Source organism: Neovison vison, chromosome 4 (assembly GCF_020171115.1).
Source record: "Neovison vison isolate M4711 chromosome 4, ASM_NN_V1, whole genome shotgun sequence".
Lineage (NCBI taxonomy): Eukaryota > Metazoa > Chordata > Mammalia > Carnivora > Mustelidae > Neogale > Neogale vison.
The window spans coordinates 19,652,378-19,679,974 of record NC_058094.1 but is presented as its reverse complement, the minus strand read 5'-3'; the positions used below and the strand labels follow the sequence as shown (position 1 = coordinate 19,679,974).

At 40.7% G+C, this 27,597-nt stretch overlaps 1 protein-coding gene across 4 annotated transcripts in view; it reads left to right on the top strand.

Moving 5' to 3' along the window:
* Positions 1-27,597, top strand: part of COL14A1 (collagen type XIV alpha 1 chain) — a 219,313-nt gene that overhangs the window by 75,423 nt on the left and 116,293 nt on the right. For all 4 annotated transcript variants that reach the window (XM_044245032.1, XM_044245031.1, XM_044245033.1 and 1 more), the window contains exons 10-20: positions 1,162-1,313; positions 2,470-2,599; positions 3,357-3,502; positions 6,043-6,172; positions 8,312-8,451; positions 13,984-14,110; positions 16,115-16,254; positions 16,759-16,891; positions 18,215-18,274; positions 19,936-20,087; positions 25,502-25,631. In XM_044245032.1, coding sequence (XP_044100967.1) covers positions 1,162-1,313; positions 2,470-2,599; positions 3,357-3,502; positions 6,043-6,172; positions 8,312-8,451; positions 13,984-14,110; positions 16,115-16,254; positions 16,759-16,891; positions 18,215-18,274; positions 19,936-20,087; positions 25,502-25,631 — 1,440 coding nt within the window. The remainder of the gene's footprint in view (positions 1-1,161; positions 1,314-2,469; positions 2,600-3,356; positions 3,503-6,042; positions 6,173-8,311; positions 8,452-13,983; positions 14,111-16,114; positions 16,255-16,758; positions 16,892-18,214; positions 18,275-19,935; positions 20,088-25,501; positions 25,632-27,597) is intronic.

The window sequence follows — 27,597 nt, the reverse complement described above, 5'->3', positions numbered from 1 at the left end:
TTATTTATTTATTTGACAGAGATCACAAGTAGGCAGAAAGGCAGGCAGAGAGAGAGGAGGAAGTGGGCTCCCTGCTGAGAGAGAGCCCGATGTGGGGCTCAATCCCAGGACCCTGGGATCATGACCTGAGCCGAAGGCAGAGGATTTAACCCACTGAGCCACCAGGTGCCCCTCTCTGAGCTTCTTAATGAGACTACTTTAGAGACCAATTTTTCCCCCCCACACAAAAAAACCAAAAACACAAAAAATCTCTCCCTGTGGTTGTTGATAGAGCATATAATATAGTTCCTGGCCATAGTTAAATGTTCAGTAACTATGTTTTTTCCTCATTAATAAGGTTATTAAAGCTACTTTGGATAAGTCCCTAGAGGATAAGAAATCCTAAAGTTCAAGGACTTTGAACTTCACATTTCCTAAATCTTTTACAGATTCATTTGTTTTAACATGCGAATAACATACATAAAGTGCTTACATATTGTCTAGCTTATAGTGAACATTCAGTATATGTTAGTTGCCTTTTCTTTTCTTTTGACTTTTCAATACTGGCCATTCATTGAATTGAAGTCTTCCATAAAGAGACTGCATCTCCTGATGCTTAAAAACACAGGCTCTTATATTAAAATCTCAAGTATCAATATCAATGCTAATATTTACTAAGTGTAAGACTATTTACTAAGTGTAAGACTTGGTCAAGTTATTTAACTTCATTGTGCCTTAGTTTTCTCACCTACAAAATGGGAACAACAACAGTAACTACTGAGAATTAAAATAATACTTCTCAAGAGCTCAGGACAGTACCTGTAGATGCGCACATGCTCAATCAGTGTTGTGTTTCTGGTTTCGTTTTTTTGGTTGTTTTTGTTTTTTGTTTTTTGTTTTTTTAATTCTTCTATAGCAATGTCTTTAAGAAAGTTTCTTAGCGTCAAGGACTGCCTTATTTAAGTGTGCATCCTCAGGACCTGGCATAGTGATCGCTACATAATAGGCACTTAAATATTTCAATGAAAAAATGTAGGAATGAATAATTGAATCAATTTGTCTAGAGGTGAAACCTTAGAATTAGCACAAAACCAATCATCATTTCTGACCAATGGAGTTTCCGAGGCTTTATGAGAAGTAATTTTGGGAAAGAGGTTCACTTTATGTATTTCTATACTTTAGCTTCAGCTCTCGCCACTGTTGGGCCGCCTACAGAGCTGATTACTTCTGAAGTCACTGCCAGAAGCTTTATGGTTAACTGGACCCATGCCCCAGGAAAAGTGGAAAAATACAGAGTCGTGTACTACCCTGCCAGAGGCGGAAAACCAGACGAGGTAATAAGGAGATGGTATTTTCAAACCATTATTTTCCTTCTTTCAAGTCTTCCACGGTAGTGAGGACAAGACAGAATTGTATATATAAGGAGATTATTCTCACATAAACATTGAAAATTCGTTGGCCTGAAATACATTTCCAAGTGTCTACTTTGTTCTCTCATCTCTCTGGTTATGGCATTCATACTTTCTCCTCCCATCTCAATCCAATAACCCTCAGAACGGGTCATGTGTTCATTTCTTACACAACTTATTTCGATGTTTTTTCCTTTTTAAAATTAATAAGTTCTAAAGCAGAAAGAATCAGTAGTTCATTATGTGGCTAGAACCCTTTTTTGCTATTCATGTATTCTTTCAACTTTGGGAGTGGTCTGTATTGTCTGTCTTAAGGAAGTCTATGTGTTCCAAATGATGTGGTCATATAGTCCTCCAAGGTTTGGGATTTCCTGGCCGTTTGTGGAGATTAGTGCTGTTGAGAAGTCATAATAAAGAATCCATGGCTGGCCTTTTTCATGGTTTGGCCATCACAGGAGAGAATGCCTGTTGTCAGATGATTGATTGGATGGTTCCCTTTTCCTACCTTTGACACGGACAATCACAGGGAATATGTTAATATGTGATGAAATCTCCCCCCCTTTTTTTTTTGGAAGTACAAACATTTTGATGTTCTAACCTTTGGTTGACCTCAACATGTTTCACAATATTCTTCTGTATTATGGCAAGATTTTTCATTTTTTTAAGTGTTCAAGGAGTAGAGCAGGAAGATTGAAGTCATCTGGACTAAAAAAGAAGGCAGAGTACTTCCAATTCTTCTATCTTTTTCATGACTAATAAGTCTGTTAAATGTTTCCCAAAGCTCCATGGAAAAATATTGCATGTCAACTATTCTAAGTGGAGGTGCTTGGAACAACAATTAGCCTGAAAAATACTCTCTCCATTAGATATGACTTAATAAGGGACTTTTGGATATACTCCGTAAAAGGTACATCGCTTCCCGGAGGAATTCAAGGAGAATTGATTGCCACCACGGAAAAGACAATGTGGCACAAATAAAATATCGAATGGCGTGTTCTTGCTAGAGATATTTTGCTCTTTGGTTTCAGTTCTGCATATCAGGTGTTCCCTAGTCTCATTCCTCGAACTGTTCTTTAATCAGGTGGTGGTGGATGGAAGTGTGTCTTCCACGGTGTTGAAAGGCTTGATGTCTTTAACTGAATATCAGATAGCCGTCTTCGCAATATATGCTCACACAGCTAGTGAAGGCCTACGGGGAACTGAAACCACACGTATGTATTGAAGTCTACCCCACGTCTGACCTTGTACGACAATGCTTAGGTGACCTTTCTTAAGCTGGATTTCTGTTCAGGTTGTACTGAGGGCATCCTGACTCAGAGTCCTAGGCCATGGGTGTGATGCTCTATGCTGGTCCATGCTGTATGTATGTCCTGTGTACAGTGCTACGTATGGAGAAGGATGTTATAGACCTCTGCTTTGATAAGGAGAGAGCAACCTTGGTGGTGAAGGGTGCAAAATACATGTATTCACTTAATAAACAAGTATTTAGTGAATGTGTATTATGAACTAATTTAACTACGGACTCATTCATGTCTTTTCACTGTCTCTGATTGGCTGGATGGGTATATATTCATTCATGGATTTGTTCACCCAGCCACCCATTCTGTCATTTACTAAGTGACACAGGGACTGTTTTTAACAGCTCCTTTATGGCAGACACAATGCTGGGGGAGGGGCATAAAACAGTGGTCAGAATAGTCTCCTAGGTTTTGACTGGCTTCCAGAGAAATGTGCCCATCACAGCAACGGGGTATAAGAAACTAGAAGACATTGCTCCTGTTTTTAAACATTCACTATGTTTGCCCTCCCAGAAGGGTTTGTCAAGACTGTGTGAACATATTTAAGGATGAATATTATCTGAAAAGTAAACTATGTGTACTTAGTAGATAGTAACACTTAGATACTTTGAAATATACAGACGTACTGATAAATGGCTGAGAATTTAAAAAAAAAAAAAATCTCTTGCAGTTGCTTTACCTATGGTTTCTGACCTTGAACTGTACGATGTAACTGAGAACAGTCTGAGGGCAAGATGGCAAGCGGTCCCTGGAGCGTCCGGATACCTGATCCTCTATGCTCCTCTCACGGAGGGTCTGGCTGGGGATGAAAAAGAGGTAACTACCTGCTGCCCACTAGAGTTCTAGAATCTTTGACTTCCTGAAAATGGATTTTTTTTTATTCTAAAATTTAGAAAATTCACTCTAGGTAAAAGAGGAAATCACTTATCATCCCCCCACCTGGAAATAGCTATTGTTAATATTATTGAAGTCTTTTTAATGCATTTTTTAAATGCAACAAATGGGGATGGTTTTGTCATCTTCTGTTTCATTTTGTTTATGGTAAGGATCTTTCATACCATTAAATAATATTTTATATGGTTGTTAAAAAAGTGCTATAGTATTATGCTATTGTTTTGTACCAGGTCATGTTTAATTAATCTCATGTTTGGGGGCATTTAGATAATGTGTTGTAAAATATGCTTTGGTGATCAATCTTAACATATAACTTGGCAAGGTTGTCAGATTATTTTCTTAGGATAAATTCCTAGAAATGGGGTTTCTTTTTCTCAGAGGGCATACAAATTATTAAGGCTTATACTAACTATTAGCAAATGATTCTAGAGAAATGTGTTATAATTTATATTGCTGTATGCAATTCATGAATGGCTGTTTCCCCATAGCTACACTGACTTAGAAAGTTTTTTTTTACTAATTTGAAAGGTAGAAAAATGTGTTAGTATGAATTTTTTTGCATTTATTACATTTTAAATGATGAATCTTCAACTTTCAAATGATTTATTTGTCTTTGTTTTTAATTTATAGGGAGAGATTACTACAACATAGATATTCAAGGAATGACAAGGAAATGTGTGTAAACTTGGAAGTGTTTGAATTGGCAGATAGAGTAGTCAAGAGGGAGTTCAACTCAAATCTTTACTATTATCTAAACATTGTCTTTAACATTGCTTCTGGTGACAGAACTGTTTAGGGCCAAAACTATGGTGAATATGAGGGCTGGGAACAGAGCTTTTGTGACGTGTGTGTGTGTTTTATTTCTAAGGTTTAGACAGCTTTAGTTCATTTGGGATTTAATGTTGGTCTGAATTATTTTGGCAGAAAGAAGGCTTAAAAAATGATGCTAAAAATAATGACCAGCTTCACCAAGAAGGAGAAAAATAAGAAAGAAAGGAATACCTGTTCACACCCAGTAGATTAGCAAACGGTTTTTAAAGTTCAGTAATAACTGCATATTAGTGAGCATATGGGAAACAGAATCATTTGTGTAAATTGGTCTGTAAATTGGCATGTAAACTGATACAGCTGCCTTATGGAATAATTTGAAATATATCATCAAGTTGAAGATATATATAATTTTTTAAGGAAACCTCCTATAAATCTTTTTGGGATGCAAGCATTTATTCAAAACACAGTATTGCAAACGATTGACATGTTCATCAGGAGAGGGATGGAAAATAGCAAATATTTATACAAAAGAATACCAAAAAATACAAAAGGAATTAATAATGTCATCTTTATCCCTGCACATCAACATGGATAAAACTCGAAACATAATATCAACAGAAAAAAAGTTGCAAAAAATTATGTCACTAGGATTCCATTCATGTACGTTAAACATACAGAACTGTATATTATTTACAGATAGAAGGAGAAGGAGAAGTAAAACACTGGATCAGGAAGGTAGACTGCATCATTTGTGTAGATAGTGAACACAAAGAATGAGAAAGAACTTCTGTTTATTTGAATATATTAGCTCCTTTAAAAATAAGATTGGAAGTCAACATGACAACATTTTCATGTTTATTAAGTTTGGGTGATGGACGCGTCAGGGTGAATCACATTCTTTTCTCTACATTTATTTTATATAGATGAAAATACTTCAAAATTAAAATTTCTAATTTGACAATGGCATTGGCCGATGTGTGACTGGAGATTGGCTCTGGCGATAGATAGTTTGCTTCCTTCCCAAACAAAAATAAAACCATGCTGCTATGTGTTCGGCACACAGCGAGAATATTGGCTAGTTTCTTTGACTCCAAGGGTCAGAAAAGTCATCTTGGGATCAAAAAGCAAATTGCCACATTGGTTGTCAATGTGGATTGATCTCTTCTGCATCCTGGAAAGAGCTTGCAGTACAAGGGTATGGGCCCCTTTGTTGAGTGGGGCAACAAAACTGGTCCAGCCCAATCAGGCTCGAAGTGAAAACTGGGCACCCAGCCAAGGCACTGGTTAGAATTAGCCAGTGATGAGCGATGCCCACTTGGCTCTGTCCCGAGATCACTGGCCTAGAGCTTATACTCTTTCTAGACAACATTTCTGGCTCAGTTACACCCACACTTTCCTGAGGACTAAATTTGTGACACTGTTACTCTGGCGGAGATCACTTCTCGTCCAGACGTAGAAACCGCCCATATGGGTGCGATCAGTTTTGTATGGTTCCGTGGCATCTGTTCCTAATATCAGATGACAGCAGACAATGAAAAATTATGGCTGAAGCGTCTGAATAAAGGGGTTGTGAGGAGACAAAGTCTTATTCCATGAAGTCTCCCCTTTGCTCAGTTGTACTCGGAGCAAACTCAGTTGTACCATGCATGGTACCCATTGGCTAATGATCTGATAACGTGTGTTCTTTTCAGATGAAGATTGGAGACACCCACACTGATATTGAATTGAGTGGGTTGTTGCCCAATACGGAGTACACAGTTACAGTTTATGCCATGTTTGGAGAAGAGGCCAGCGATCCTGTTTCAGGCCAAGAAACCACACGTGAGCGGCTCAGTCATTCAGAGGAAATGCTAGAGAAAAAAAAAGCCCAAAATAAATGTTAGGATTCTAAATTGGAAATGCTGGCTTAGGTTGAAACCTCTTAAGAGCTCATTGTAACTTAAGAAAATGTGTATTTTATTCAGTGGCAGGAAATGTACTAGTTGATTAAAAAAAGGAGGGGGGTGGCCCTAAAAAAAAATGATGTCTCTGGGTACCTGTTGCCGGGACTGGATTTTGATGCTGTAAGAAAACTAGACCTTGTACCATGCTGCTTCAACAAATTTGGAGCAAAGTGTACACCACACTCAATTATATGGCCTTTCTCTCTCCTGTATGTTCTCTTTAGCTCCTCAAATAGTAAGAGAGTCACCAAAGTCTACAGGCTCTTTATTGCCAAATAGTCAATATATATTGAATGAGTGAAAAGAATTGGTCTTTTCACTAATTTTTGCTTTTCACTAATTGGGCGAGGAAGCATCATAGTTTGTGGGGATGCTGCCGACTGTCACGGTTTGTCTTCTAGGTTTTTGCTTTGCTGGCTCTCACGGGCTGCGAATCAACTGGCGGATGGCCTGGGTTAGACTCTAACTGCTCTTCTGTTCCTACTAACTGTGACCTTGACCAAGTTACCTCAGTTTTATGACCTATATAACGGGGATATTATACTCTCCTTACAGTCTATGTAAGGGTTTAACGAGATACCTGAGTTATAATAATCAGTTCCAGAACATCTCAGACTCATAGAGCATGTGATAAACCTGAACAGTTGGTTTTACTATAAACCTGTAAAAGCTCGTGAAACTCTCAAAAATTATTGATGAATTTTAATCTGTTAAATCAGGAGAGGGCCCTTGAGGAAGTACAGAGAGCTATGGAACTGATAGTCAAGAATGCAGAAATAGGGACACCTGGGTGGCGCAGTTGGTTGGACGACTGCCTCCGGCTCAGGGCGTGGTCCTGGAGTCCCGGGATCGAGTCCCGCATCGGGCTCCCAGCTCCATGGGGAGTCTGCTTCGCTCTCTGACCTTCTCCTCCCTCATGCTCTCTCTCACTGTCTCTCTCTCTCAAATAAATAAAAAATAAAATAAAAAAATCTTTAAAAAAAAAAAAGAATGCAGAAATATCAGTGCCTCTTTACACATTTTTAAAGCGACAGCAAAGTGTTCATTTTTACTTAGTCCCACAAAGCCAGTGAGATTTACACAGGGCAGGACTCCTGCTCATTGAGTCAACAAATATGTATTGAGAACTTGCTGTATTGGGAATAAAGCCAGGAATAAAATTAACCCCTAATCCTCTGAAATTACAATATATGGAGGGAGAGAGACAGTAGATCGAGAAAAGCACAATATAAGAAATAAACCAGAGACGGCAGTTTGGGGGAGCACTGGGTGGAAGATTCTAGATCACCAGATGGTGATCCTGGACAGGCTCAGGGGGAAAGTGACATAAGTTCAGAAACCTGAATGTTGGACGGCTCAAGAGTTTTTGGCCTGAGCAATAAGAAGAATGGAGTTTCCATTTTTTTTCAGAAGGGGAGATTGAGAAAGAAGATTGGCAGAAGTGGCAGGAAGAGTCAGTAGTTCAGTTCTGGACAGGTCAAGTCGGAAAGGCTTAGTAGATACCCAAGCAGAGAGGACAGAGGCCATCAAACTCGCCTTTACACATGGGAAACTGTGGAGAGGAGCAGTAGAGTAACTTTGCCAGCGTCAAACGACAGTTGAATGAAGTAGCTAAGATTTAGTTTCAGGTGCCCTGGTTTTTGATCCATTAGTTTTCTTATTTATAGCAAGCTATAATACTCTGGTTTCTCTTCAGATCGTATAAATCTTTCGCCCTTATAGCAAGCTACAATAATAGCATTTATTGGAGAAGAAAGACACAGAAAATGTACCTAAATCTTACTTCTTACTAAGCATGTATACCTTATTAATACTATTCATTCCATACGAGGAAAGTTTTTTTTTCTTTGTTAACTTGTTCATTTTCTTTGTTGTAAGTTATTATCGGGGTAAAATTTTTCATATGTAAGTTATTTAGGAATCAAAGATGCTGGGGTGTTTTTCGGGGGGGAGGGGGGCTTTTTAAGGTGTATGTGATTTAACATTTTAATTATTTTCTCTTCCACTTACTACAAAGTGCCTTTAAGTCCACCAAGAAACCTGAGAATCTCCAATGTTGGCTCTAACAGTGCTCGGTTAGCCTGGGACCCAACGTCAAGAAAGATCAGTGGTTATCGAATTATGTATAACAATGCAGATGGCACTGAAATTAATGAGGTAGGCTGAGGATCATAATGTTTATTTATTTATTTTTTCTGGATGTGTATTAACTTTTTTATGCCTGCATAACCAATCAATCCAAAACCATAGTGGCTTAAAAGAACACAAATTTCTTATTTTCCCTCACAGTTTCTGTCAGAAACTGTGTCAACTACTTGGATCTATACTCTTGGCTTGGGGTCCCTCATGAGATCGTAGTCAGATAGTGGTTGATGCTGATGTCGTCACAATGGCATCTGAACATTCATTCAGATGTCTCGTGCCTGGTCTGCAAAGACTGGATCAACTGGGAGCCAGAGCAGCTCTCTGTGTCTCTGACTAAAGTCTTCACAAGATCCCTCAGACATGGCAGTTTTAAGGGAGCTAGACTTTCTATGTGCTGGCTCAGAAGTCCCCAGACATGTGTCCAAAGAGACAGAGAGAAAGAGAGAGTTAAAAGAGAGAGCTGTGTCGCTTTTAGTTACTAAGAGAAGTCACAGAATACCACCTCTGCCACATGCACAAGTCCCCGCTTGGATTCGACAAGAGGGACACAGGTCCCACTTATGGTGGGAGGCAGGAGGGATGGGAGATATATGTTGACGCAGCCATCTTTGGAATATATAGTCTGCCCCAGTGCAGGGAGGTGGGGAAGTAGGTCTCTTCCTAGATGTTGTAAACTAGAAATAATGTCTGTGTAATCCTCCTCATCCCTCTGCTTTTGAGTAATCTCCCATCTTTCAGATAGTTAAATGACTTAGGTGAGTTAAATACAACACTGAATAATTCAAGTTTTGTGTAGGAAAGTATTTCCAAATAACAGAACTTAATAGAACTTAGGAAGATACACTATCTTATACTCAGTCAGTAATAAATTCTTCACAAATAGTCATTTCTTCACAAAATCCTTCCTTGGGAATATATTTTAGGAGGTTAGATAGCAAAGTTAGTATTATTTTTCCTCAACTTGATCCAAGAAGTTAAGACCAAGAGGGAAATATGTTGGATTACATCACTTCTATTTTCTGACCAGATGAAGAAACTATTTTCATTTCAGAGACAAACTGTTTCCTACAATTAAATCCAAGCAATATTTTGCAGAGAACTCCCTCACATGGGACATTAGATAATGAATGCACAATACTGCACATTTGCTAATATTTGATATTTGTATATATTGTAAAATGATCAGCACAAGAAATGTACTTAACATTCTTTTTAAAAAATTATAACTGTTATGGTCTCTCTCTCTTTTTTAAAAATTTTTCTTGTGTTATGTTAGTCACCATACAGTACATCATTAGTTTTTGATGTAGTGTTCCAAGACTCATTGTTTACATTATAAGACAAAAAGGAGAAAGAACATACTATTTCCTTGTGTTTTAAATTCAGTTTTGCCAAATTTTCTCAGATAACTGTTATACTGTTGTGGTCTCTTATGGTATTTTAGGTTATTTGCCGTTATAAAGAATGATCCCAAACTAATCCATTTGTTAAGAAGCACATGTGGATTTTTGTAGTGTTTTTCAGTTTTGGAGATGCCTTTGGTACTTGCTCTTTCTAATTTGTATTATGCTGGGAAATTAGAAAACTGTATTTGGTAAAACTGAATTTAAAACATGAGAAAATGGTCTACGAATAAAAATCTGAGAAAATTTTATTTGAGTAAAATGCATAAACAATATGTGGTTTTGTAGCATTTCCAATTTGACTGGGGTGTGTGTGTGTGTGTGTGTGTGTGTGTTCTTCTTAATTTTTAACCATGCAATTGAGACTAAATGTTGCTAGACAAATGTCTTTTGATTAAGTGTGGTATTAATTTGCCTAATTTTGGAATGTATGATTTTAAGGGTGAGTATTCCTACTATATTTTGCTTTAACTTGTATTAATCAAGCTTTTACTTATAGGTCATGCTACAGTTAGGTTTTTAGGAAACTTCCAAAACATTCTGGAATGAACTTGAAAATGTCCCAACCAAAATTTACTTAGTATGTAACATGCAATTGACCATAAGCTTTTGTTTTGGACTCCATTTGTTTTTCTCTGCTTTACTTCCTGTTCCTCCCAATTCCCTCCTTCATGTCCTCTTTATCCTTTTTGTCTTTTCTGTATTATCTCTCTCTCCCAACTGCTTGGAGACCAAGGAGGAAAACTGAAAGACAACCAAATGTCAATGATGGTGATGATGATGATGGCGGCAACATGTGTTGAGTGCTTCCCTTCCCTTCCCTTCTCTTACAGAGAGCCCCTTACACCATCCTTAGAGAAAACATGCTGAAAACATGACTTGTCTGATGAGGACAGGGCCATCCCAGAGAGCATGTGCTGGGAGAGGGTTTGGGGAAATGTGCAAGCAGGATGGAAAACTGAAGTTCTCCCCTTTGAGTTTTATAAATGAAAGGACCATTTTTAGACTCAGACGCAAGTCCAGTTCCCGACAGCTATGACTCAACGAGAGAGCCCAGAGCGGAGCCCAGTCCCTTGTTCCTCATCAAGGACTCTTTCTTTATCCCACCCAGAATTAGGTTGAAATTAAGCTTTTAGGCCAGACTGTTTGAAAATTTTTCAAAAAGAGTTATATAACCATGAGATCATGGCCATTTGTTATCATTTTCTCAAGTTCTTCTCCTACATCTTAAAAGTACTACCAACAAAATCAGTTCCAGAACTCAGTCTAAAACATAATATAACTAATGAAAATAGATGACATCTTGAACTTTACATTCAATGGAATAAAATAATCAGTAGGTAATGCATAAAATATGGTCTGTTCAAAGTCAACTAATGCTTTAATAAAATAGATCTTTTCAACATATATATTTATATATATTTCAACATATATATGCTGAAAAGATAGATGCTTATATACATATATATGTGTGTGTATATACACACTTTTCCCCTTCTTGTCTCTTGGTGTACCTAAGAAAGTTTGAATTTAATCTGCTTTGTGTATATTTGATATCCTCACGAAATTCCATTGTCACAGATTTGAGACAGAGGTCAAGGCATAACTATTCATTCCAGCTGATAGTTTTATGTCCAGGAAGTTAGGTCTGGTCTTTGGGCCTCCCATTCCTTGTTTGTAACATAGCTATTATAAATACCTAGGGTTTGGTGGGAGGGAAAGGGGGCTAAACCAACAATGAATGTGGTGAAGTCCTTGACATGTCAAAAGTGTTCAGTAAACTCAACTATTATTGAGTTTAAACAGCAGAAGCAATATGTAAATATCATTTAGAAGAACATGTCTTGAACTCCTATTTTAAATATGGATTTGTCTTGTCTGCGAGTTTAATGAAGCCATACTGTGCATAAGATTTTGGGTCCAAAATCCTTGTGTTGATGCACTGGGTCCCAGCTGGATTTCTGTTGGGCAAGTTCCTTAACTTTTCAGAGTCTCAGTTTCACCATCTTCAAATTAAGGACAATAATTAGCTACTCTAATTGTGGACGGCCGATTAACGGAACTAATACACAGAAAGCATGCAGAAAATACCCAACCAAAATAAACATTAAATGCTAAGAATGACCTATAATATTATCAGGCCCAGATTCAGAAGATAATCAATATTTTCAGTTCACTCCTGCTGTGTAAACAACACCTTGGCTTAAAATAATAACCCGTGGTTATACAGCGTGGGCAGAGCTCAGCAAGGACACTTGGCTCTGGTGCTCCCTGTGGAGTCAGCTGAGGTGACCCCTGCCTTCATGTGGGAGCTTGACGGAGCCTGAACTTCCCAAATGACTTCACTCCTGGGTCCGGTATCTCAGCCAGGGTGGCTGAAAGGGCTGAGGTTTCCCGGCCCTCTTTAGCTGCATGGCTCAGGGTTCCAAAAGGGTGAAGACGGAAGCTCTTCCCTCCAGGACTCACACTCTCTTTTGACCTGCAGTTGATTTCTTAGTGATGTGTACGGTTTCTGGATTGGCTCTAAGCTCAGATGAGCCCTTTATTATCTCTCTTAAAAATGACCTTTGGTGCCTCCTCTATTCATTCAAAACCAAATATGATTCAACATGCTGAAGAACTTAAACAAAGTCCTGCCCTGGTGGGTCTTACACTCTATGCGGGAGAAAATAAATATGTAAAATAATCTCAGGTTATGTTTGATGCTGGGAGGAAACAAGGACAGTGTTAGGGGGTAGCCCTGCTGAGATAGGTGACAACAGAAACCTTCTATCAGGAAGTAAAAGTTCAGCATAGTCCTGACAGATGGCAAAGGTCTAGTTTTGAAAAGAGCAAGAATCCCAAACAGAATGAACTGCATATGCAAAGGCCCTGGGGCGCAAAAGACACAGATCTGACAGGTCCGTGTGGCTGGAGCCCCTGGGTGATTCAAATTATGGCAGGAAAAGGAGTACTGCACCAGATTATGCAAGACCAAGAGGTCATTGCAGGATGCTTGGTTTCGATTTGCAAGGCAGTAGAGATAGCCAAGGAAGGTTTTAAGTAGGACTGTGACACATTTTATATTTTGGTAAAGTTCACGTTGACTGCTGTGAGCAAATCCATCTGTAAGCTTAGTCACCTTCCCATTAACTTCAGGTGCTATCAAATATAGTCATTGATAGTATTGTAAATAACACATCCTATCGATAGTGCTCTAAATATCTCTTGAAAACATTTTCAGTGGTATCTTTTTTGGCAGAATCCACTATCAGGTAAATAGGTTCATTTCTTCAATTTTTCAGGGTATCTTTATAGCTAGAGTATCTTATTATTAAGTGCCTCCCCTATCAGGGGTTTGGAAGGGTTAATTGAGACAATGTACCCACAATGCTTAAATGGAGCACCATTTACTTGGTCTAGAATATGCCCCCGGTGCTATGTAGCTCAGGGGCCCAATACCCAACCTTTCCATGATAAAGCCATGTCTGTTTTTTCTCTTTGTCAAGGATGGCTTTGCTCAGTGTTCTAGATCCCGCTTCCATTTCTTCTTACTTTATGATTTCTTTCTTCTTTCTTTGCTGTTCCTTTTCTAATCTGTCCTATACCCTGGGTCCTTATCCTTAGTACTCCAAAGAGATTGGAACCTGTTTTTCCCAAGTAAATCTCTCTGTGGAAGATAAAGGAATATTTCAAATCTTTACTGTGATCTTTGGTATGACTATCCCCTGATTCTTACCCTAATTTGTTGCTCATCTGTGCAGCCCTTGTAGGACTTACCATGTGATACTTAGTCATGGGTCAGGGGGCCTGGGCAGTAAAGCCCAAAACTGGCTGTCCTGGCAGATCAGACTGGAAACATTACATTTATTTCTAGTAACATTGTCAATCATGTGCGCTTTCTTTCCTTTCCACACAATCATGTGGAAATAATATTGGTTGCAAAGATGTCCCGAGAATTAATGGAAAGGTAATCTATTGAAAGGTGAAGATTAGAAATGTGTGATACAGAAGCTGACTGGCTTTATAATTCAGTAATATATTTGATGTCTTTATAGCTCTGCTGCCAGGCCAAGTAAATGACAGACAATAATAAAATGCCTTCTGTTTCCCGTGTCTGGAGAGTGCTGAATGTAGCTGGTATGATGTCTCTATTTTGCAGGTTGAAGTAGATCCTATTACTACCTTCCCTCTGAAGGGCTTGACGCCGCTCACAGAGTACACTGTGGCCATTATCTCCATCTATGATGAGGGGCAGTCGGAGCCTCTGACTGGAATTTTTACCACAGGTAAGCCTTATTATGGTATGGAAGTTTCCACAAGTAACTACATAGAGACCAGAAGCTGAAGCAGCTTCCTCAACTGTGATTTTGAGGAGATTTTTGATTTTTGTGTTGTATTATCATTATTTTTATTGAGTTATTAATTTGAGAGACAGAGACTGCGCATGTGTAGGAGGGAGGGGCAGGGGAAGAGGGAGAGAGAGAATCTTAAGCAGACTTCCCAGTGAGCACGGAGCCCAAGCAGGGTTCTGTCTTATGACTCCGAGATCATGACCTGAGCCAAAACCAAGAGTTGGATGCTTAACTGACTGAGCTACCAGGGCACCCCCTACATTCTATTAAGCACTGAACAATTAGGTGACCAGAATGAGACTGCCTGATTATTTTCTATCAAAGCAAGGGAAAGAGAGGAGAGCTCATTCAAATTCAAAAGGTCCCAGTTATGTAAATTTGTATCCTGTTCTGTCCCTCCTCTTATACCATTTCTTTTGTTCTATGGGTCTAAAAATTTCACAGCTTTCTTCTGTTTTCGTATGCACATATATTAAGTTGACCTTCCAGAATTGTTGACACCCAGCGATTTTTTTGACCTGCAAGAATGACAGTTGCATACTATGTAACCTCAGACATTCAATCCGTAGCCAATAATATATTCATGAGGCCTGAAATATTAATACAGCAATATGGAATCTTTTAAATGCCCAAATAAAAAACACAAGATGGGACTGTGTGATTTTCCTTTTCTATGTATACCCTGTAGTCAGTAAATACAAAAATTTTTTCCTCTTGGTGGCAACAGTTCTATTGTTTGCTGTCTGAACTTAACGTCGCTTGCACTTGGGAAAGCAATGCAGTGCCGTAGTGAGGACAGGAGGAGCGATTCTGGAGAGATGCGAAATATGCTCCTTTGAAAAACAATGTTCACAGAAAAAAGTTCAGTAATTCCACAGAACGCCCTGCAGGCTAACTCCTGTTGGGATTCTCCTGGTGTCCTAATCTCTAATTTCAGGGCACCTGTGTAGCTCAGTCGGTTGGGCGTCTGCCTTCAGTTCAGGTCATGATCTCAGGGTCCTGAGACGGAGCCCCGCATCGGGCTCCCTGCAACGCGGGGAGTCTGCTTCTCTTGCTCCCTCTGCCCCTTTCCTCTGTTCATGCTCTTTCTCACTCCTCACTGTCTGTCAAATAAATTTTTAAAAAATCTCTAATTTCGGGGCTCCAAATCAGTGAGTTTAGCCTCTGCCTTTGGCTCCGGTCATGATCCCAGAGTCCTGGGATCGAGCCCCACATCGGGCTCTCTGCTCAGCAGGGAGCCTGCTTTCTCCTCTTTCTCTGCCTGCCTCTCTGCCTACTTGTGATCTCTGTCTGTCAAATAAATAAATAAAATCTTTTTTAAAAAATCTCTAATTTCAAGCAATAAAAATCAATGACTGACAAAGACTGTCACTAAGTTGGATTTGGGGCTCTGTTGTACATCCCTGAAGTAGGAAACCATGGAAGGTCTGATCAATCGTGTTTCACTTCCGATGGCACCCATATGTACAAGATGAAAAAGATGTCCGGTTCTTCTTTAACTTATTAGGAGGGGGTGATTTAGTCACGGAAGCAAATAAAACTAACAGGGACATTCCCTAGACCTCAAAGGCACCAACTTATTAATTTCCTCAACATGATGAGCAAATGATATCTTTGTAAACTAATAAATATGACACTCTTACTTTTTATAGCTCATGAAAAGAGCCAAATAGAGAATCTAAGAGTACTGGAAATTACTGGAAGACTTTAAAAACATACCGCATACATGGTCTTCCTGATTTGTACCGTGGACCAACGCTGACAGCAGAAACTCAAGGTCCCACTGGGCTGACGGGCACGGCTTTCTCAGCTTCCACGTGCTTTCCGAAAGCCAGAGATCCCCCAGAGGGCCATCTTCCTGGCGGCCCAGGCAGCTTCTTGGGTTTGGCCTCCTTGCCTTCTCCGTTCCCTGACAAAGTCTCCTTCCTTGACTCACAGAGGAGGTTCCAGCCCAGCAATACTTGGAAATCGATGAGGTGACGACAGATAGTTTCAGAGTGACCTGGCATCCCCTTTCGGCGGACGAAGGGCAGCACAAGTTGATGTGGATTCCAGTCTACGGCGGCAAGACCGAAGAAGTGAGTTGTCTGAAACACACTGAAAAGTCATCTGGAGCTTTTTTTTCTGGAAAAGAATAGCCCTGCACATTTGCGTGGATCTTTACTTTAAAAGAGATTGAGAATCCCAGAAGTCTTTTATATTTGTCCTGCCATGCAGTTTTATAAATGTCAAATCCTATGATTTTTCCAAGATTAAAATGGCATTTTTTTTTTTTTTTTTTTGCTAGGGCCTCCGTTATATATTTAATATATTTTCAGGTCTTTTGACTTTCATCCATGACACTGAATTTAAAAATTCCAACTGGTACTTTTGCAATATGAATAGCTTAGTTCTTGAGGGAATTGAAAGGAATGTGGTCTCAGCTTTGACTTGAAAACGGAATTCGGTGGCCCTGGAGTTCGTTACGCTTAGTTGTTTTTTGCCTACGATCAGGATAACTGTTTTTCCTTTTTATTAGTTTTTTTCTTAACTTTCACCGCTCTTCAAGTAAACCCTGTTACTAAGCACCGGATGCTTTCCAGGTTCTCCTAAAAGAAGACCAAGACTCCCATGTTATTGGAGGCCTGGAGCCCGGCACTGAGTATGAGGTTTCGCTCTTGGCCGTCTTGGATGATGGGAGCGACAGTGAGGTGGTGACGGCCGTGGGGACCACGCGTAAGTGTTGGTCTGGCCGAGGGGACTTCACCCGCGGCCGCCATCCGTTCTGATACCCTCCTGCCCACTTGGTTGCCTGCCCATCCACCTTATTCCTGCCTACAGGGCTTTAACTTCTCTATGTCCCCCAGAGTTCTTCATGTGCCCTCACCTTTAATGACACCGCTGCGTGAAGCATATGAGAATCCTAAGTCATCACCCTGAAGGCAGAGACCATATCTGTCTTGTTCACCATTATACCCCCAGCACCTAGCATAGTGCTTGTTGTATTTTAACTGTGCAATAAATACTTGTTGAATGGCCGATGGATGGGTAAAATAATTTAAAAGTGAATAAATGAGTGAACAAATAAGCTGAGGGCAAGCATGTCCAAGAGCTTTTGGAATTTCCCAAGTCAATCTCGGTTCCAAGAATCTTGTATAAAATTCACTCGCTGATTCATTCATCCCTTCATTTTTTAAATATGAGGTATTAACCACATATTAAATTTTCTTTGATGAGGTTCCCTGGAATCAGACTCTGAGACAGAAAATTGCAGCCAGAAGGTTAACTGAAGACTGTAGTTGGGAGACACATCTGTAAGGAAGTAAGGACGGTGGGATGAGGCATAGGGAGAAGCGAAAACTGAGTCTTTGGCTAATTCCATGAGGTGTTCTGGACCTGGAATGACCCTCCACAGTTGTCCCCAACTGTGTCAATGGGGGTGAGCCTTTGTATCCCCTCATGCCCAGTCATTGGAGGCGGGCCATCCCCTGACAGAGTCTGTGACCTCAGCCGGAGGCTGTTCCCGGAGCTCTGAGCCACTGGCAGCCAGTATTCCAGAAGCTGGTGATGAGTGAGCGACCTGAAGAGGGGCTCTGGGAGGAGAACCACACAATTGCTCCAATGTGCCGATTGCCCATGGCGTATACATGACACAGAAGATATGCATATGCTCTTCCTTGGTGGTCTTGCTTGGCAGCCCTTTCCCAGCGTGATCTACAGCACTGTTTGTTTTCCTTCAATTACCATGGTTATGCCCCATTTCACAGTAACCGGGAGGTTTCACAAAGATATATGTGTAAGTCAAATGTTCATATGAAGGCTGGTATCTGTGATTAGAAACATTCGCTTCTGTGGGTTTCAGTTTCGTTACCAGCAGAAGAGGTAGCACGTCTGCCTTATTGACAACTTGTTTCTTCTTTCTTGCAATCAGAGTCAAGATGGTTGGGAGAAGCAAGTGAGACAATATAGGGGGAATTTGCTCTGAAAACTATAATAGGCTTTACGCAAACATGCAGTTACAATCATTACAGAATTTTAAAGTCATGAATATTTTTTTAGTTGACAGTGTTTGGACCGAACCATCTACAACCATAGCCCCCACCAGACCTGTGACGTCAGGTAAGGACAAATGGTTTGTCCCCATTTCCCCATAAGATTTTTGATTTAAACAGAAGTTATATTATCCCAGTTTTATTTATTTTATATTATTATTTAGGAATGGTGCCTTCCCATTCAGATTTCACTCCTCTTAGAACCTCTCAACCTCTTCTCAGCCCTAAATGCCAAAGAGTCTTGGGACCTCACTGTGACATCTCCACCTGTTCCATCTTTGTTTTGGGTTCCTATTTAGTCTTTCAAAAGATGTTCACAAAGCACAGCCCAGGAGTCTACCCTTCTCTAGATCGCAGTGACTTCTATTGCTGTCTGTTGAGAATTACTCACATCATGGTGTCCTTGTATTTCAGTGGGTAACTGAGACCTGGCTGGTCTAATGGGCTTCCCACTTCAGCTACTTTCTCTTTCAGCTTAACTTTCTCCACCTCCCCCCTTTATGAGACACCTTCCAACTAGTGGTCACAGTCAACTAGATGAAACAGAAATTTGATTATACTTTTTTTTCTTCCTACCTAAAACCCTTCAGTGGCTCTCCATCACATATCCATTCACTGCTTCATTCATTTTCTAGTTAATCTGTATCAAGCCCTTCTTTAGCACAGTGTCCCAAATCTCTTTATCATAACATCCAAGATCCTTCTGCTTTTCTCCTTGGATTCCACCACGTTTTTCAAGCTCTCCCATTTCCTCCTGCCATCTAGAACTCCTGTCTAGCCCTGAAGGTGAGACATTGCCTCCCATTCCCAATACCCAGTACCCTCCCCCAATTTTGCCTGCTTATGTCACACTTTTGTCTCCTCTGTGACTTTTACTATTTTTGTCAAGTGTTCATCCCATATATCTCAAAGGCCTAACACAATCCGGCATGAAGGGAACACTCACTGAATGTTTGCTGAATGAATGGATGAATGAAGAGAAGAAAGAGTCTTTTAAAGATGGACAGAGTGAAAGGAAGTCAGATGGTATAAATGAGGAAGCCAGCATCTCAGTAGAGGAGATCTACTCAGTAGAGTAGATCTCAGTAGAGGTCAGCATCTCTGACACACGGCAGTGAGCATGGATGAAGGAGTTTGGACAGATATCAGAGAAAGGATAAAATCCATATGGGCTGAATGGATAGAGGCAGCCATGATGAGAGATGTGTGCTTTGAGTGACGAGTGTTGAAATAGAAATGAGGGAACAGGTGGATAGGATATATGTTGGATACTGGATCATACCCTGAGGTGGACCACATCTGGGCCCTCATTTTTGCTTCTCCAGCAGAGCACTGGTGGGAGGTGTTCATGGGCATGCTCCCTTGGAGGCTCCCCTTGTCCAAGGGCTTCTCCCCAGGTTCTCTTACTAATATATGTCTATGTATACATACATACATACATATATACCTACATATACATACATACCTACGGGGCTGATAGTTTTGAGGGGTCCATGATCCACCTTGGAAGCATCTCTTAAATTCATTTCTATCTGCTCCCAGTAGACATGTTGCCCAACCTCCCCCTCCCCCCACCATAACCACTAAAGCTGAGTTGTTCTTCTTATGGCTCTGCATTAGAGAGATACATCAGTGGTAGTTGTTGCCATGTCCACACACGGTCTTTAGAGCTCATTTTGGAATATGATGGGTTAAGAGTTCTTTAATCCTTGGTTGTGCTTATTCCAGTTTTCCGGACAGGAATCAGAAACCTGGTTGTAGATGACGAAACCACTTCTAGCCTGCGGGTAAAATGGGACATTTCAGACAGCAGCGTGCAGCAGTTAAGGGTGACCTACCTGACTGCTCAAGGGGACCATGCGGAAGAAGTGATAGGAACGGTCTGTATACGCACATCTGCCTAGACACCATGCAGCTCCCTGACTAACAGACCTAACGAGGCTGTCCCTGGAGACCCGTGCAAGCTTGATGACTCATTTCTTGGTGACTCTACCATCTCCCGAAACTAATGTTTTCTCTTCATCCAAACTTAACCCCTGGTTTCTTAATGGCTCCTCTAGCTCCAAAACTTGCTCTGCAAACAACTTGCTTCAAATTGAGAAAGCTTCTGAACCTTGTCTCCCGTGCTGCTTCCGCTGCCTTGCCAATTCGATGGAGCACCAAAGTTGGGTCATACGTAGTGTACTGTGCCCTGTCTCTGTCTGTATATACTGTTGACCCTTGAACAACATGGGTTTGAATTGCACAGGTCCGCTTATATGTGGCTTTTTTTCGGTAAATACAATACAGTCTTGTGTATGTGTTTTCTCTTGTGATTTTCTTGATAACATTTTTTTCCAGCTGACTTTATAGTAAGGATACACTGTGTAATACATACAACATACAAAAATATGTGTTGATCAACTATTTACACAAATCAGTAAGGCTTCTGGTCAACAGAAGGCTATTGGTAGTTAAGTTTTAGGGGAGTCAAAAGTTATACATGGATTTTGGGCTGTGCAGGGGCTCACCAGCCCTAACATCTGTGTTGTTCAAGGATCAACCACACCCATATATAAACTTCTAACATAGAAACTTTTAATATATACACATATACTAAACTTCTTTGCCCTTGGGAGTAGAATTAAAAGTTTCTTTGCAAAGCATGCATGAAAGGTTGTCTTTATATAGTTGAAGTGTTTCTAATGGGATAGCACCCATTCATGCATAGTTATGTTTTCACTGACATCAACTCATTTTCAGCAGTTCTATAGTCATTTCTAACTTATCCTTAAATATGACTGTTTCCCTAAGGGGGTTTGGATTGTTATATGCTGAGTTTTCTTTGTTTCATTTAATTTGTTTTTCCGTATTAGAAACCTGAGTATACGTTGAGACATGGCCTTCTTGTGTTTTCTTAATTTACACCGTATCATTCCTTTTATTCAAGAACCTGAACATTCAGGAAATGAGCTTCCCATCAGACAAGACCAGTTTGTATCTAAAGGAAATTTTTCTTTTTAGTCATGGACTATGCCTTATTTAACCTCATTACTTGCATTTCTTGCGCCTGCTGTATTATTTTGAGACACTCTAGGAAAGACATCTCCAAATTCATTATTGCTCAAGAATAACACTATTATCCTTTGTTTCTCTTCCTTAAGAATAAAGCCTTTGATGGAAATTTACTTTTATTTATGTGCTTCCATAAACAATTATTTGAGCCCAGATTTGTCTCAGGAAAGTACTTAATTTCAGGCTGATGGAGGACTTGTTACAGAGCGTGATATTCTTGGGAATAGTCACATCCACAGTGAATAACCAGAGAGTCCATGAAATTGGGCTGGGGGTACTTTTAGAAAGTTAAAAGACACTTAAATAAAATAAGTTGAGTTATAAATTCACCCAGATCATACATTTAAATGACCCATGATTGAAAAATTCAAAATAAAATTGTACTTAGCAATGGTAACTAGGGACATAATTTGGATGTTTGATTTTCCCTGTTATTGTCCCGTATTTTAATTTAGTTCCTAAAAATGAGACCCATAAAAACTTCCCAGAGTAAGAGTTTTGTTTCTTGTTTCTACTCTTTCCAAGAAACATATTAAGCTTCTTGCTAAATTATTCTTGCTAATTTGGAAAGACACAATTTAATCTCATGCGTGCACTTGTAAGCTATGCAAGGTAAAATAATAATAATATTTACTTTGGGTTGTCTCTAGATAATTTTCCCTTTGCTAGTTTCTTTCATTTCACACTGTTTATTTTGAAACACTTGGACACCTACATGAAGGGAAAAAAAGATCAAAGGTCTGAAATACACATGTGCCCCAGTTAAGCAAACCCTTCATAAAAATGAAAAATATTGATAAATTTGGTGGTGATTATTTGCTGTGCAGAAGTGTTTTTGCTAAACTGAAGAAAGTACTGTAGAATTCTTTAATATCAAGCTCTTCTACCAAATCCCACTTGAATTGGATTTGTGCACATTTAATTTACAGGTATCTTTTCAGGGACCCAACTGAGGATTAATTGAGAATTTCTATCTCAGTGTTTAGGAAAGGCTACTTCTACATAAGTGTATTATTGTATTAGAGACAGAAAGTAGATGCATCTAGATTTAGATTATAAAACAAAAATAGGGCAGGCAATTGCAGATCTATAACAAAGTCTAAAGGCCTTGAACTCCCCAATACCAAAGGAGTATCTTTAAGTAATAATGCATGACAGACAAAGGCAGAGAGCTAAAGCACATTATAAAAGTGAGAAAGGTCTTGTGTCCAGATAAGAGAAATGCCTCTTACCATCTTACCACATTTTCCTTAACTGTAAAAGCTGATTAGATTTGCTTGAGGAAATGATCAAGTGAGAGAATGGTGTTATTTCTGTAACATTAGTAAACCAAAGTAAAATTTCAGTGTATCGAAAACAAGGAGAACTTAGTTTCCTGTTCCAATGGAGTAAGTGAAGTATCCATATATTTTCTAAACCTAATCAAATCTGCCAAATATTTGCAATAAAAAGCTTTTGACCTTGGAGAAAGTAAAGCTACTTGATCAGCAATGACTTTGCCCTGAACTTGTTCTCAGTGTATGGAGGTCACACACGTCTTTATTTGTAAAAGGCTGATCAGGATTTCAGACTTTTCTAGAGCCTAGATGTCAACATCCATAACCACGACCTGAATTCTGATTTGCAAGAAATATTCCAGAACACGTAGACTCAGTGTGTGGCTCTGTCTCCTACGAGATAAGTTTGGATAATAAGATGAAGTTTTTAGAAATATTTATAGTGATTTGACATTGCTGCAACATCCAAGGACATGATCTTTTTTTGTCCCTAAATTTTGTGTTATTGTATTTTATAAAAATATTAGTCTTCAGTTGATTGGAATTAAAACAGCAGCGCCAACGTTACCCAGTCCCCTATCACAGATAGTGTTTGACTCACCGTCTAGACACAGTTTTATAAGCTGGGAACACAATGAGACACAGGGAACCCTGTTTCTCCTGATGGGATCCAGGCTGCTCTGAACAGCTTTGGGCGATAATGGAGCCAGACATGAAGTTCCATTTCTAAAAGAAAATTTAAAACGTGAAAGTTCACTGGTTAGATTTGCATCTCATTTAACCATAAAGCATCTTTTATAGAATTGTTTTATAAACAAAACCACCATCTGCTGTGATCTACAGCATCTGTTTTTAGTAAGAGCCCATCTTTACCCTGCTCTGTGCAAACAAGCAGAGGCCAAGCAGAAGGAACGTTGCATTCCCCAAGAGGAGATTTACATTTTATTCTTGGAAATGAATATCATTAGGGTAAAAATGTTCAGACAGTGTAGCCACATGCAGCAGGGTGTACTTGTTAAAGCAAGGCTCAGGCTAGATATTCAGGATTCCAGGATGCCTTTGTTACTCAAAAGCTGTGTGGGCCTCAGTATCCCCCCATATGTAAAATTAATGTAAGGTTACTTCTTACCTCAAAGGGTTGTGGTGAAGAGTAAGTGAATTGCTATATTAAAATTCTTAGGGTAGCACCTGGTGCATAATAATTGCTGGGTAAAGGCTGAATATTTTAAATCACATCAACTACTTCCTAGCTAACTCAGTGATTTCTCCAAAACAGCTCTACTGCTTTTCAGAATTCCACGGTCTAAATGGGATTGGTTCCAAGCTCATACATTTCCCAGTTTGAGAGATGACCTTATTTCAGGAATATCAGCATGGGTGGTTTGCTAAACGGGCAGCTTGGACCGAATGCCCAAGCTCTGTGCTTCAGAGGAGTTATTTAAAAGAAGTGCCCTGGGGTGCCTGGGTGGCTCAGTGGGTTAAGCTTCTGCTTTCGACTCAGGTCATGATCCCAGGGTCCTGGGTTCGAGCCCCGCATCAGGCTCTCTGCTCAGCGGGGAGTCTGCTTCCTCCTCCCTCTCTCTCTCTGCCTATCTCTCTGCCTACTTGTGATCTCTCTGTCGAATAAATAAATGAAGATCTTTAAAAAAATAAATAAATAAACATAAAAGAAGTGCCCTAAAGGAAGCTACACTGATTGGATAATGCAAGTCAGGGCAATTCCTTTTCTTCCTTTACCTGTCCTTAATGCCAGGCTTATCTAACTCATTCGAGAATAAAGCAGAGCTCTTTAAAAAAAGAAAAAGAAAAAAGAAAAGAAAAACTCCCTTCCGGTCCACATCAACACACCCTTGTAGGATATTTCAATGTCCCTTTCATCCAAGGAGTAAAATCGTGTTAATTCATTAGAAAGTCACCTAATTCAGACTTCCTTTTTAACAGCGTATCTTAGAAAATTGCTTTTAGAACTTAACAGTATCTTAGCAACAGCTCCTTCTGGGTTCAACTCGAGGCTTCCTAGGGCTTAGTCCATGATTTATAGGTCTCTTCCCTCATCCAGAAGTAGACAGCACAGCCCTTTTCCTGCTGGCATTTTACCCAGGCCTGGAATCAAAAAAGGATCTCCAGCTGTCCCAGTCTTGTGACTCCTTTAAACACGTTTGGGTCAGTTCTTAGATCTTACTTAGCACTTTTCCAGCCATGATTAAGTTCCCCAAATGGCCCTGAGGTGTGCCAGCGTCTGACTGCTGAAGCAGACGCAGAAAGTCTTGTGGTTTTAACATTGCCAACATGTGGCTTTTCTGGTCCATGCGCTTGCTGGGGGTTACCAGAACGTGCCCCATGGAGCCACGTGGCGTGTTACACTGATGCTTGTGCGGTGTGGACCCCACCCCTGCCTTTCAGTTTTTGCAGCCGTGAGAGGAAGAGTGATGGTTTGTAGTCTTCCTGGGAACTATGTTTTGCTCTGGAAAACACGGATTTAATGCCTGGTTCTGTTGTTCCCGGCCAGCTTCCATTCTTTTCTAAAGTGCTGGGATTCGATTATGTCTGAGAGAGTGAAGAAGGGAAGGCTGAATTTTCTAGAGGATACTGAAGTTTAGAATAAAAAATGAGAAGCAGGCTGGGCTAGAGAATGAGTCCTCCTAAGCTACAAACACCTGATTTCCAAAGACATGATGATTCTCACTTCTGGACACTTTACAAATGCTGAAAAGATGCTGCGAGACTATTCCTCAGAGCCTAATTGCTTCTAATTTAAACCTGCTCTCGAGGTTATACGCTGAGGGCTGCTGTGAGGGCGATTCCAGACAAATGCTTTTGCACGGATGCCTATTTTTCTCTTGCTGTTCAAGCACGTTGTCTTGCTTCTGGTTATTTCCAGGTCCCCAGAGTCCTGCTCCATTCATAGACCAACAGGAACAGAAGTCTTAACTAAGACCGGGGTCCTTTGCTTTTCTCTTCAGGTTATGGTGCCTGGAAGCCAGAACAATCTCCTTCTCAAATCTCTGCTTCCCAATACCGAGTACAAAGTCACGGTGACGCCCATCTACGATGATGGAGAAGGTGTCAGCGTCTCTGCCCCAGGAAAAACCTGTGAGTGAAGCCTTCTCCCCATGCCTGCTAGGTGACTAGCTCACTAGCTCATTAAAAACGCCCAGCCCCGACAATGTGCCCTGAAAACCACCGTGTGGTGCGGGGGGAAAGACCAAAAGAGCTTGGGAGGCTGAAAAAATCTGTTTGAATCTTCTGTCCACCCAGGCAAGCTGTATGAATTTGGGCGAGGCGAGCCTAGCTGCCCTGGGCTGCAGTTTCTCGTAGGTAAAAGCAGAGACTTTAAAAAACTAAGCGTTCCTCCTCCAGCATCTAATTCATCACAAGTCCTGCTGATTCTCCAAAATGTGTCCTGCCAGCCGGTCCTCGTCTTCCTCTGACACTCCGCCCTGATCCACGCCTCACTTCCTGTCGCTAAAATGAGCGCTTCTACTCTTGTATCCTTCATTCTCCTCCCGGCAGGCCGAGAGGCTTCTCAAAATACAAATTATCTCACGGCAGACCTCTGTGTCAAGCCTCCCGATGGCCTCCCATTGGCCTCCCATGGTACTCGGGATAAAACCCAACAGCCTAACTATGGAAAGAACCAAGATGCCCTTCAACGGATGAATGGATAAGGAAGATGTGGTCCATATACACTATGGAGTATTATGCCTCCATCAGAAAGGATGAATATCCAACTTTTGTAGCAACATGGACGGGACTGGAAGAGATTATGCTGAGTGAAATAAGTCAAGCAGAGAGAGTCAATGATCATATGGTTTCACTCATTTGTGGAGCATAACCAATAGCATGGAGGACAAGGGGCGTTAGAGAGGAGTAGGGAATTTGGGTAAATTGGAAGGGGAGGTGAACCATGAGAGACTATGGACTCTGAAAAACAGTCTGAGGGGTTTGAAGTGGCGGGGGGGTGGGAGGTTGGGGTACCAGGTGGTGGGTATTATAGAGGGCACAGCTTGCATGGAGCACTGGGTGTGGTGAAAAAATAATGAATACTGTTTTTCTGAAAATAAATAAATGGGGAAAAAAAAAAACCCAACAGCCTTCCTGTGGCCCTGCAAGGTGCTCTAAGACCTGGACCTCACCAGTTCCCTCCCTCTCACCCCTTAACAAGTGCCCCAGCCGTAAAGTACCCACTTTCCTGCTCTTCCCTGGACATCGTAAGCTTGTTCCTGCCTTAGGGCCAACGTACTAGCTCTTCCTCCCACACAGAATATCCTTCCCCAGATGTTTGCCTTTGGGGCTTTTTCTCATCATTTTGGCTCCAGCTCAAAATCACCCCCTCAGACTTTTCTGATGGACTTTTCTGACCAGTCCCTGCAAAGTAGTTCCCACTCTCCAAGCCCTCAACCTGTTCTTTGGTTGCTGTTTTGTTGTTGTTGTTTTATCATGTTAAGGCACCAATGACTACCTGATATTTTCTAATTGACTCATGTATTTGTCTCCCTTCCTTGGAGAGCAACATCACGGGAGGCCAGGACCTCATCCATACTGTTTGCCTTGACATGCAAAGCTCCTGCAGTGCTGGGTGGCACGGAGGGAGCGTCACTCAGTGTTGGTTTTGGGGGAATTGGCCGTGACAGTTGAGCGAGGAGTGTGCACCCCAGGAGCACGCTTTAACCCGTTGGTTAAAGGCACTACAGAGCCTTAGCTGTCTTCATTGCTGTGCGGTCGTCTGTACTTGCGTGAACTATGCCAGAACCCAGTGGCTTCAAATAGGAACCATTTTATTCTAGTGCATGATTTTGTAGGTCAGGGAATTAGCTCAGGCTTGCTGGAAATTCTGCTCCATGTGGTATGGATTAAGGTCACCTGGTGACTGGGTTGGTCTAAGGATCCAAAACGACTTTACCCACATGTCTGGCATGTTGGTCGGGAACTTGGAAGGCCGCACTCAGCTGAGCCTCTCTCTCCATGTGGTCTCCAAGCCTTGCCATGTGCTGGTTCCAGCAGGAGAGTCATAGGTCTTACATGATGACTCAGGACTCTGAGAGCAAGAGTTCCAAGA